Source organism: Dama dama, chromosome 16, assembly GCF_033118175.1.
Source record: "Dama dama isolate Ldn47 chromosome 16, ASM3311817v1, whole genome shotgun sequence".
Taxonomy (NCBI): Eukaryota; Metazoa; Chordata; class Mammalia; order Artiodactyla; family Cervidae; genus Dama; species Dama dama.
The window spans coordinates 9677452-9689467 of record NC_083696.1 but is presented as its reverse complement, the minus strand read 5'-3'; the positions used below and the strand labels follow the sequence as shown (position 1 = coordinate 9689467).

The following is a 12016-nucleotide window of genomic DNA, read 5'->3' as shown; positions in this document are numbered from 1 at the left end:
GGACATGACTGAGCAACTAAGCAGGGCACAGCAGCATAGAAATAGGTGCCTGCTCTGGGCCGGACTCTAGTTTAGGTCCTTTGGGGTCCTTTGAGGGGAGCTCTTGGCTGCCCATTCATTGTCCACTCAGTGAACCTGCACTGGGCCCTTACCACGTGCATAGCCCCAGGCAGGCCAATAGCATGCCTCTAAGGAAAGCAGGCTTTCGACTGAGCCGTCAGGGAGGGGAGGGTGGGGTGTAGCACGTGCTGGCTCCGTCCGCTCAGGGGACACCCTGACCTCAGTGCTGGGAGTGCACGGAAGAATCTGTCACCTTCTCTCCTTGGGAAACTGCGGTCCAGTGGTGACGACAGATATGCCAGCCGCTGGTTCTAAAATAACATAGTGAGTGATGTGGGAGGTGTGAGTGCCTAACTGCTCTATGACCTCAGGTGAGGCACCGAGCCTCTCTGAGACTCGGGTTTTTCATGAGTTCAGTGAATGGATGAACTGGGTTCTCGTGAGGGCTAAACTCATGTAATGTGCTCAGCAAAGAGGCGTACAAGAAGAACTCTGTGAATTATTATTAAAGGTATGTCTATATAGGAGATTCATCTAGTGGCCTTGTTTATTGAGGCTGAATGCTGCCACTTTGACCACATGTGACGACCGTTTCATATCACTTCCCGGTAGCCACCTGCCATATTCCTGGGACCAGGCAGGGAGACTGAGGCCTCCTGGGTCTGGTCTGGCTGTAAGACTTCTCCTAGCTGTGACACCAAGGTGTGTGCCACATGTCATCTCCACTGCAGCACCTAGAGATGGGGCCTTGGAGATGCCAGGGTCCGTGTGAGCACTGTAGGAAGGAGCAGGGGCAGGTCTTGGAGTCAGGCAGCCCTGGCCTGAGTCGACAGCGAAGCTAATTCCAGTTCTGTCTGGTTCCACAGAAACTCCACCCTTATGGCTCTCTCCAGCAGGAGATGGGGCTGGCCAACTCAACCAATGCTACCCAGGATAGAAGCTTTACCTCATCAGAACAGACTCTGATTGGCTGAGCAAACCCAAGGGCGGGACTCTGCTTCTGGCAACTTAACCCTTTCTTGGGCATCCCCTACCACAGAGTAACCTCACCTCAACTGGACCCAAACCGGAGGACCAAGATGTTGGGCCTAGGGTCATCTGAAGGGAGTGGCCCCACGGGTGTGTGTGGACTGGCATCAGAAGGACCACAGTGGTGTCGGAGGCTCTGTGGGCAGATGCAGACTGGATCCGAAAGTCCCAAATGGAGAAGAACCAGAAGCTTATTCCCTACAAGGAAGAAGGAGGTGAAATAGCACGTGGGCTTCCGGTGGTTCCAGCACCTGCCTTGGGGGCAGGCGGAGAGGTCAGGAGAGGTCAGCGCTGACGGAGAACAACGCCAAGATAGATGCCCGGCTGCCAGAAGATATCTCCACCCCTTCTCTCATTTGTCATCTGTACTCAAGCATTCATTCTTTCACTCGTCGGATATTTTGAGGGCATGTGCTTTATGCCAGACTCTGTGCTAGGAGCCTGAGATAACTGTGGAGAGTGAGATGGATGTGGTCTCTGCTCTCATCTTAGTAGAGGAGTGAGCATTACATAAATGTTAATACACACACACTTGCACACATGGTTACAAACTGTGATAATCTATGAAGGAAAAGAAAGGATTCTTTCAAGAGAGAATGTTGTGTAGATTGCTGTAGGGGTGGGGGAGGGGCAGGGGACAAGCCTGACTTTGAAGCCACGACCTGGAGGCCAGAAAGGAGTTAGCCAGTCAAGGACTCTGGAAGGAATGTTCCAGGTGGACCGGAACAGCTTGTGAAGAGTGTCTGAGATAGGATAGGGGTGCGGCGTGCTGGAGGGATGGAGGCCAGGTCGCTGGAGCTTGAGTTTAGTTGGGGGGAAAGACCACCGGGGTGGGGCCAGGTGGTTCAGACCTGTGGTGGTTCTTGTTGTCCTGAGAGTTCGGGTCTGGGCACAGTGGGAAGCCACTGAAGGCTTTTGAGAAAGGGAGTCACAGGGTCTCGGGGACCATTTCTAGAAGATGGTAGAACCCAAGGCAGGGGGTCCCTTAAGTCCTGCAGGTGAGGGGCAATGGTGACCTGCCCTGGAGGGGCGCTGGGGAGGTGGTTATGTGGATGTCCAGACCCTGGGGGTAGCGGAGGCTCGGATTGTCCTCCACCCTTCTCATCCTCCGCCATATCTGACTTTCAGTGGATGCAAGTAAGGGTGAGGCCGTCCTCACAGAGCCCCTTCCTCGTGAGGCCTGGGTAGGGACCAGGGCCAAGTGCTGAGAATGTCCCCGGGAGCTGGCAGCAGTGGGCGCTTCTCCTGGCCAAGTTGGGAGAAGTGGAGCTTCTCCAGGCCTCAGCAGGGGTGGCCTGTGCTGTCTGTCCATCCGGTGCTGAATGGTCTGATAGGAAACTGGAATTCAGCCCCTGGGAAGCTGACTGGGTTGCTTTCCGCGGAGCTTCCGAGACTCGGGGACCGGGGCTAAGTGTGGCTCAGCACCGCTAGGGGAGACCCATCCTGCTGTGAGGCTGATTGGTGACCTGCCAGGGGACAGCGATGAGAGCTCAGACTGCTCACTGCCTGCCGCACCTCCCGCTGTGGGCCAGCGTGGGGCAGCTTTCACACCCTTCTGCCCAGACAAAGCTCACACACAAAGGGCATGTGTAGGAGCAGGGCCTTTTGCCTAGAAAGGAGGTCAGAGAGGCTGGGCTTCAGCTTAGGGAAGTCCCCTTGAACACTCGGCATTGTGTCCTGTAAGATCCTCTCTGTGTTCTAGAGAGGGGGAGGGATCTTGTGCCCTGCTGAACTTGCTTAGCTGCTTTGACTACCTGAACCTCAAGAAGGGTGGCCCAGTAGAGAATTATTCCCTTAGCCTCCCACAGCTGGCCCTTTCCCCCAGCCTAGGAAAGATCAGACATGCGGTATCAGTAATCTAACAGGGGATCAGCCCGGTGCCCGACCCAGCAGGGGAATGGCCGGCCAGAGTGGGACAAGCAGTGTCTATCAGCTGAGACTCCGCCTGCAGGGTTAATTCTGAGAGGCCAAGCAGCTGGGTCTGCACAGACAGCAAGCCACATCATGTTTTCATTTGATTCCCTTACAAAATGACATTAAGGGGAGAGTGAGGCCCACGAGAACCGCCTGTCTGGAAAGGCAGCCAGCTTTTCTCTTCTGGACCTGGGGACCTATCTCTGTCCACCACACAGGTGCAGAGGTTGGGAGCTCTGCTGGCAGGGCAACAGAGACTCTAAATGCGGCCCCTGGCCCTGGGGATGGCGCTTTCCTCCGCTTGTCCCAACAAGCTGCTGCTGCTGTGGATGCAGACATCAGCTCCTGGAGGGCCCTTGTCTTCCCGGTGACTGTGGTGAGCCACAGCGCCATTGCTGCTCTGCCTTTCAAATCGATGAGACAATTAATTTGGCTCCACGGGCTCGAGAAGATGAAATACGACCGGGTGGCCATTGCTTCTCAGCCGCCCGGTCCATCCCCAGCCGTCCAGGATGATGAATGCATCGAAATTGCCTTCGAGAGCCATAATCACGGGAAACATGGCCGAGCCCCTCCCTCCACACAAATCACTCTAAGAAGCTCACACAATGGTCTCTTTCCTGATGGCCCAATTGTCTTGCTGTGTGTCTGGGGACCTACGGGCTGGGAGCACGGGAGCACAACCATTTATTGTTGAAAAGGCCATCTGTGCGATTTGAATACAAAGTGACTCTTTAAATTCCCCGACCCACCCCCTGCACATCCTTTGATCCCATTTTCTTGTTTTCTTTATTGTCTCACGCTCTGGATCTGTTGAAACTCCTGGTCTCTGCTGCCTGGGTCCTTTGGCAGTTTGGGAATTGGGACCCATTGGAAATAATGAAGACATTTATTTATGTATGACTTTTCAAAAAAAATTCTTTATTTTAAATTCTTTTTCATAAATTCTGCCACCAAAGCTCTGTATTTCTCATACATAGCACCTAGAGCGTTCTGCAAATTGAAGGCGCAGGCAATTTCACAATGTAGATGGGCGTCTCCAGCGAGAGCATGGGCATCAGAGATGTCACCTGGGATCCCCAGGCATTATCTCCCCTAGGCCTCCCAGCAGCCCTGTTTTATGGATGCAAGGGACTAAGACTCAGAGAAGTTAAGTGATTTATCCAAGGTCACACAGCTTCCCAGCTGTGGCTAGACCTGAGGCTGAGCTAGTCCTCCAGCCAAGGCATTTCAACCTAATCCATTGCTCTTTCCAGATACAACGGTTTGCCTTGTAGGGGGTGGAAGTAAGAGAAATCAATTATCGCCTTCAGGAAGAGTCAGGAGGGAAGATACCCTGCATGTAGAAGTTGTGGCCCTTTAAGCTCTAGTTGGAGTCCTTTAAGACTAATAAAATGAGATGTCTTATTCTCTACACACTAGAGAATAAACTTCAAGTTCATATGGCCCAGGGGTGGCCCAGGCTGACAAGATGAATAGCATTATACAAGATTTGAAAAATCTGTTGTGAAAGACAAGGAGGAACTCCAGCAGACAGACACTCAGCAGTACTGGGATGGTTGGGTTACCCCCCTTTTCAGTCTGGCATTCAAGAAGTGTCTGGCAACACAGTCTTGGGGTACCTGGTCTTGATAGAACAGTGGCTGAAGGCAGAAAAGGATAGGTTCAGCCCTTTGACCTCCGCCTGGTTAAGGGTGAGGTGAGAGCCTGCTCCAGGTTTGGGCCCAGATTTTGCTAGTTGACTGATTCCAAATCTCAACACTAAGTACGTGTGTGCGTGCTCAGTCACTTCAGTCATGTTTGACTCTTTGCGACCCTGTGGACTGTAGTCCTACCAGGCTCCTCTGTCCATGGGATTCTCCTGGCAAGAATACTAGAGTGGGTTGCTGTACCCTCCTCCTAGGGGATCTTCCCAACCCAGGGGTCGAACCCACATCTCCTGCATTGCAGGAGGATTCTTTCCTGCCGAGCCACCAGGGAAGCCCCAGTACTAAGTAACTGGGTGTCAAATGGACTAGATTTCAGATATTCTCCACGCCACCCCCTGCACAGCTCCCTCTCCCCCACCAAAATTGCTTTCTAGTCTCTCCAGCTTTCCTGCCTCCCCTTGTTGCTGCCCATCTGGCTGCAGAAAGATCATCCTCTTCCCCACCTTCCTCTTGGCCTCAGCCATCTTGCTGTCTTTTTTTGTTGTTATTCTTAAAGAAGATTGCACAACCTTGCCCTCTGTCTTGACCTTATCTTTATTCAAGCCTTTCTCTGAATAGGGCCACCATCCTCCAAATTGTTCCTAGATCCTCAGTTTAAGGATAGAATAATAACAGTAAGTACTTTATAAGTGACGCTTAAGACTGTGAGCCTGGAGCAATGCCAAGCTCTTCACCTATATCTTCTCTCTTAATCCTCACTACAGCCTCTTGAAGTTCTTTGTCATCTTCACACATTTACTCTCACTATACCCAGTAGGTAGATAAGGATGCTGAGTCTTTGAGGAGAAACTTGCCCAAGGTCACACAGCCTGTGGGTGGCTAGGGTTGGAACCTGGGGGGCCCAGCCCTAGAGCACTGACTCTGGATTGCTCTCTTCTACTACTTTCCAGAAACCACAGACCATCAAAGCTGGGGAGGCTGAGTAGTTCAACTCCCTGCTTCAAGACCATCCTGGGAGGCCATGGTCCCACCCCAGTTCTCTCCCTAGTTGCTCTGCCCTCCTGCTTTGAGCCCATAGCCCAGCCATTTTGAATTATATCCCTTCTCTAAATTCCCCATGCATGTTCCTCTTTAGGCTGTTTCTCCTGCCTGATGTTGCCTGCCCTCCTCTGCTGTTCCGGCCACATACAGTCCTCAGGCTTCAAGGCTCCCTGGCTTGCATCAAAAGTCTCTGCTTCCCCGTCTGTGCTCCATAGTATTTTGTTCATCTTTAGCACAGTGTGTCAGGCAGATGTGTCTCCCCTGCAAGACCATGGGCTTCTTGGGAGCCAGACATCCACATCCACCCTTCTCCCAGGCAGGGTCCCGGTCTCTCTTGCGGCATCTCCCTTACCACCCTCACTGCTCTCCTCTCCCCTCCTTCTAGAGGTCAGCATATGGGCTCTGCATATTTTGAGATATTTTAATAACATCTGACTATCATAAGTATTCTCATAAGGTTGAGATATTAATGTTGCCTTAATCTTCCCGAGGCCCGATGGTGTGTGTACTGCTGTGTGGCGCTTGCATTTGTTTGACAAACCATCTATATTTATACTTATAAATTAGCTCTCTGTGCAGGGTTAAGTTATTTAAATAAACTTGCATATGGTCTGTAGTGGGGGTCATAGTTTATTTATTTCTGACTCTGTTAAGCCTGATTCTTGGTAGATACTCACTGGATGTTGTAGAATTGGATTACGGTTCAAGCCTGTCACAGTCTAGAATCTAGATGAGGAAACTGAGCCTCAAAAAGGGGAAGTGACCTGGCCAGGTTCATGGGACAAGGTGGTGGCAGAGCTAGGACTTGGCTCAGGTCTACTGACTTTCTTGGCTCAAAGCGTTTTCCATTTCACTTCAGGTTTGTAAGACCAGAGCCTGGTTCCCCTCTTGGTCTTAAGCAATCTAGTCTGGCCAGATTCACTTCAGGGTTGTGAATGCCTCATATCCATACTGACTCATCAGGGAAGGAGACCTGATGGGAACCGCTCCTATGGTTCTCTCTCCTGGATTTGTGGAGCACCCCTCTCACTGAGCTTCTGGCCCTCAGAGAAAATCAGAGTAGGATTCTGAAGATCTTGGTTCAGATCCTGATTTTGCTTGTAACTCTCTGTGTGACTTTGGACAAATTACTTCACCTCTCTGATCATTTGTTTCTTTTCCAAGAGAAATGAGGGTGTTGAATTTAGGTGATCTCCGGGAGTCATCTCCAAAGCCCCAGGGCTCTAACAAGAGGTTAAAAGAAAAAAGAAATCAGACATTTTGGGCTTCATATTGAAACACGTGCATGTGCATATATGCAAGTGTTGTTGTTGTTGTTTAGTTGCTAAGTCATGTCCAACTCTTTTGCAACGCCATAGACTGTAACCTGCCAGGCTCCTCTGTCCATGGGATTCTCCAGGTAAGAATACTGGAGTGAGATGCCATTTCCTTCTCCAGGGAATCTTCCTGACCCACTTGGCAGGTGGATTCTTTACCGTTGAACCACCTGGAATGCCCATATGCAAGTGTTGGACGTGGTTAATATTCATCATGTACTTGAGTCAAATCAATATATCAGTGGATCTTATACAGGAAGAGGTCCTCATCTCAGAACTCAAATTATAAGCACAGCCCTGCCTCCTCCCAACCAAACGTGCCTCCTTCCAGGCCTGCTTCCGGGAAGACAGCACAATAGCTTTCAAGCTCAGAATCTTCTCCCATTCCTTCCTTTTTCCTGCTCACTGGACCCTTGTTTTAATATCATGTATATAAGGATACACATATGTTCTTTAATCTCTCTAACTCCTGGTCAGTGGCATACAGCTAACTTTCAGTGAAGGTTGTAAGAATCGGTGTGCAATGCCTGCAGTTTCTAGTGTGGTCAGAAGTCTCCGTTAGACTTCCCCAGAACTTGCCACTGACTCACTGCCTTTGATGTGTACCTTCTTTGGCTCAAACACTACTTAGGGTAAATTTTCTCAGTGTCTTTTAAATGTTGGTGGTTTTCCATTTTGGTTAAATTCTATCACAGTATCAGTTCAGTTCAGTTGCTCAGTCATGTCTGACTCTTTGCGACCCCATGAATCGCAGCACGCCAGGCCTTCCTGTCCATCACCAACTCCTGGAGTTTACTCAAACTCATGTTCATCGAGTTGGTGATGCCATCCAGCCATCTCATCTGTCATCCCCTTCTCTTCCTGCTCCCAATCCCTCCCAGCATCAGGGTCTTTTCCAACGAGTCAACTCTTCGCCTAGGTTTCTGCTATTTCTCCTTGTGGGAGAACATTAAGTGTTCAGTAGGCTAGCATAGGAAGCTATTTATAGCTTCCATTTATAACACAATTTTATAACCATTTATAACACAATTTTCAATGGGAAAATGCTTTCTGAGACCCACCGTCAACTCTCAGATGAACTTTAGGAATATAGCTCCACACACACCCAACAATAGAGAATGCAATATTTATTTCATGAATGACTAGAATTTTGATAGAACCACAGACTCTTTGAGTATGGAACTGAAAAGGCTACCCTCTACCCCAGTGGGGTTCATCGATTAACAAGCTGATTTGTAGAGACCAAGAGAAGAAAAGGGTAAGAACTCCCAGTCAGCTTCGTGCAGTTGGTGCTAGAGGTGGAACTGGGACCCTCCCCCTAGCACTCCTCTTTGGGGACGCTCGGGAGCCTGACAGGTTGGGGACAGGGAGGGGCACAGATTTTCTTAGAGACGTTCATCATCTCACTCAGCTGTGCCGTCTTAGGAAAAGTAAGTCACCGCTTTGGGCTGTAATGGAAATAGTGAGAAGTGGCCCGGCTAACAGCTGGGGAGAGGTTGTCTAGTCGACTGGCTTGTCTGTAAATTCCCTCCGCGTTCTGCCTGGAGTGGAATGAATGGGGCAGCTGTGTTTTACCTGGAGCTCTGAGCAGGACAGGGCTGGCGGAGATGTTCCCTGTTCTAAAAATAGCAGTGGGAACGGAGTTGAGGGGAAGGGGAGGGGGCTCCTTCGGGACCTGGGTGGGACGCCTCACCCCCTTCCTCTTCCTGCTGGGCCCCCTGCGAGGAAGCGCGCCATGGATTCAAAGCATTTAGACCTGGGAGGGTCCTGGAGCCATCAGCGCTCACAGCCCCTCCTCAGACAGAAGAGGAGGCCCGGAAGTGGGGAAAGGACTGGCCAGCCGGCTGGGGTCCCGGGAGACGGTCACAGATGGTGAGCTGTTTCCCCGCTGCATTTACCAGGGTGGAGCAGGCCAGGCAAGGTTTTCTCTCCCTGCCTTTGGGAGCGCACAGGGCCTGGGAACTCCTGGGGCGGATGTGGTCCGGCTTCCTGATTGTCGCCCAGCAGGCGAGGAGTCCCTGGTTAGTCTGCCCTGAGCCCTGACCTCAGCCCCTGGCCTGCCAGGGCCACACCCTCCCTGTGCTGTTGTCCCCACGCTTGCTGACCTGTCCTTGTGTCGGCCCCCAGGCTGTCTGCAGGGAGGGCGGGCCCGCACAGAACCAGCCTGGAGGACAGAGGGCCTGCCCATCCCCAGGAGCCAACAGGAGCAGCTCAGGTAGAGGCAGGGTCTGATTGAGGGGAGGGCAGGCCAGGGTTCAGATCCCAGCTCTGCTTCTCACCAGCTGTGGGATTACTGGCAGGTCGCCCAGCCTCTGTCAAACGAGAGGACATGTCTCTCACTGGTTCTCTTGAGGACTAAGGGGAATGGTCTATGCAAAGTGCCTGGTGTGTAATAGGTATGTTCAGCCATCCATACCCGTGGGTTCTGCTTCCATAGACTTAACCAATCCTAGATAGAAAAAAAAAAAAAAAATCCAGAAATTTCCAAAAAAGCAAAAGTTGAATTTGCTGAGCTGGCAACTATTTACATAGTATGCGTGTGTGCTAAGTCACTTCAGTCGTGTCCGACTCTGTGACCCTATGAACTGTAGCCCACCAGGCTCCTCTGTCCATGGGATTCTCCAGGCAAGAATAATGAAGTGGGTTGCCATGCCCTTCTCCAGGGGATCTTCCCGACCCATGGATCAAACCTGCATCTCCTATGTCTCCTGCATTTGCAGGCAGGTTTTTTTTTTTTTTTTTTAAATCACTAGCACCGCCTGGGAAGTCCCATTTATACAACATTTTCATTGCATTTAAAGTGATTTACATGGCATTTACAGGGCATGCGGTCACAAAAAGTCAGACACAGCTGAATGAGTTTCACCTAATCACTTAGTATTTTAAGTAATCTGGAGATGATTTAAAGTATCTGGGAGGATGTGTGTAGGTTCTATGCAAATATTGATCCTATGCCATTTTGTATAAGGGACTTGCAGTCCTGGATTTTGGTATCAGCTGGGGTTCCATGGATACTGAGGAACAACTGTACTTAGTAATGGTAGCTGTCGTTGCTAGCTCAAGTGTAAATGTGTGCTTGACTCTGCAACCCCCTTCCTTGGGTCCTTCATCCATGGAGGCATGGCAAATGTGGGGATTTTTTGTTAAATGCAGTTGACTTTTGTTGTATCGTTACCAAAGTAATTCATGTTTACTATGAAGAAAATATTTAATACAGTTGAACCAGGAGAAGGAAGTGAAGCTCACCCTTAATCCCAACACCCAGAGATAACCACTGTTAACATTTTAGGGTGTATGTATCCTGTTGGGCATTTGTTTATACACACATATATCTTATTTGCAAATTAGCATTGCTAGTGCACACAATTTTCTGACTTGTTTTTTTCCCACTTAGCAGTGTAACATCAATAAACATTCTTCTACAACATCATTTTTAGTGCCTACAGAGTATTTCATTGTGTAGATGAAACAGGTTTTGTTTTTTAAAAATCTCCATTAGGTCTACATAGTTTAGGTTGTTGCCAATATTTCATTGTTATAAAAACCTGAGATAAAAATCTGTAGATTTAGCCTCAGTATCCCGTGTACATCTCTGACCCCCCACAAATACTTGTTGATGTATGAACATTTTGTTAGAATAAACTCCTGGTAGTAGAATTTCCAGGTGATGGGATATATATCTGTAAAGAAGGTTCTTGATACCTACTGCCAAATGACTCTCCAGAATGAATGTACCAATTTATAATCCCACTTCAGATTGAGCAATTAATCCTACTTAACCCCAGACTGTTCTTTTTTAACATGGATGTTCTAACTTCCTTGGAAATCCCTCAGTCCCAAGCAAATTGAGATAGTCTGGGTAGGAGACCATTCTCCCCACACACTCACCAACAATGTGCCTTGTTACATTTCTTAGTAGGTTCCTTTCTTTGATTACTAGAGATGCTGAATATTTATATGCCTTTTTAGTTATTTACGCTGCCTCTTTTGTGAGTGGCTTGGTCAAATATTTTGCCCATTTTTCTGTTGGGCTGTTTATTAACTCACAAAAGCTCTTTATATAAGGAGGATATTTGTATGTTATCCTTTTATTTTTTATTATTTTAAAACGATAGATGTTTCTGCTTTATAGGTAGTCATGTCTGTAAACTGCTTTGTACCAGCTTTATTGAGGTATTATTCACATGTCATACAATTCATCCATTTAAAGTGTACAACTCTATGGTCTTTTAGGATAGTCACAGACTGGAGCAACCATCACCACAGTCAACGTTAGGGCATTTTCATTATTTCCAAAAGAAACCATACCCCTTGGTTGTCACCCACTCATTTCCCCATCTCCCCCATCCCTATGCAACTGCCCGTCTGCTTTCTGTCTCTATAGATTCATTCTGGACATTTCCTGTAAGTGGAATCATGTAATATTAGGTCTTTTGTGACTGGCTTTCTTCATGTGGCATGAGGTTTTCAAAGTTTATCCATGTTGTAGCATGTATCAGAACTTCACTCCTCTTAATGATGGAATAACATTCTGTTGTAATGTGTGTTTTATTTATTCAGTCATCTGTTGATGAACAATTGGATTGTTTCCACCTTTGGGCTATTATGAATAATGCTGCCATAACCGTGTAGAAGTTTTTGCATGGACGTATATTTTCATTTATTTCAAGTATGTACCTTAGAGTGGAGTCCTTGGATTAAATGATGACTCTATGTTTAACTCTGAGGAACTGCTAGACTTTTCTGAAGTCACTTCATGATTTTACCTTCCCACCATCAGCATGTAAGGATTTCTCCACATCTTCTCTAATATTTCTTATTTTCCTGTTTTTTAAATCATAGCCATCCTAGTGGGTGTGAAATAGTATCTCATAGTGGTTTTAAATTGTGTTTTTCTGATGACTAATATCATATACATAAATTAAAAAAATTTTTTTGCCTTTAGTTTTGTGGTATCCATCTCAGGCTCAGGATTATACATTTGCTTCCCCTGCATTTGAAATTTAT

At 48.3% G+C, this 12016-nt stretch overlaps 1 protein-coding gene across 6 annotated transcripts in view; it reads left to right on the top strand.

Annotated features, from left to right (window-relative positions):
- Nucleotides 1–12016, top strand: part of RGS3 (regulator of G protein signaling 3) — a 136772-nt gene that overhangs the window by 78484 nt on the left and 46272 nt on the right. For 2 of the 6 annotated variants that reach the window (XM_061163369.1, XM_061163372.1), the window contains one exon: nt 927–10439. The exons of the other annotated variants lie outside the window; for them this stretch is intronic. In XM_061163369.1, the coding sequence (XP_061019352.1) occupies nt 927–1034 (108 nt within the window). In that variant the 3' untranslated portion in view covers nt 1035–10439. Of the gene's footprint in view, nt 1–926; nt 10440–12016 lie in introns of those variants that run through there. 6 annotated transcript variants of the gene reach the window in all.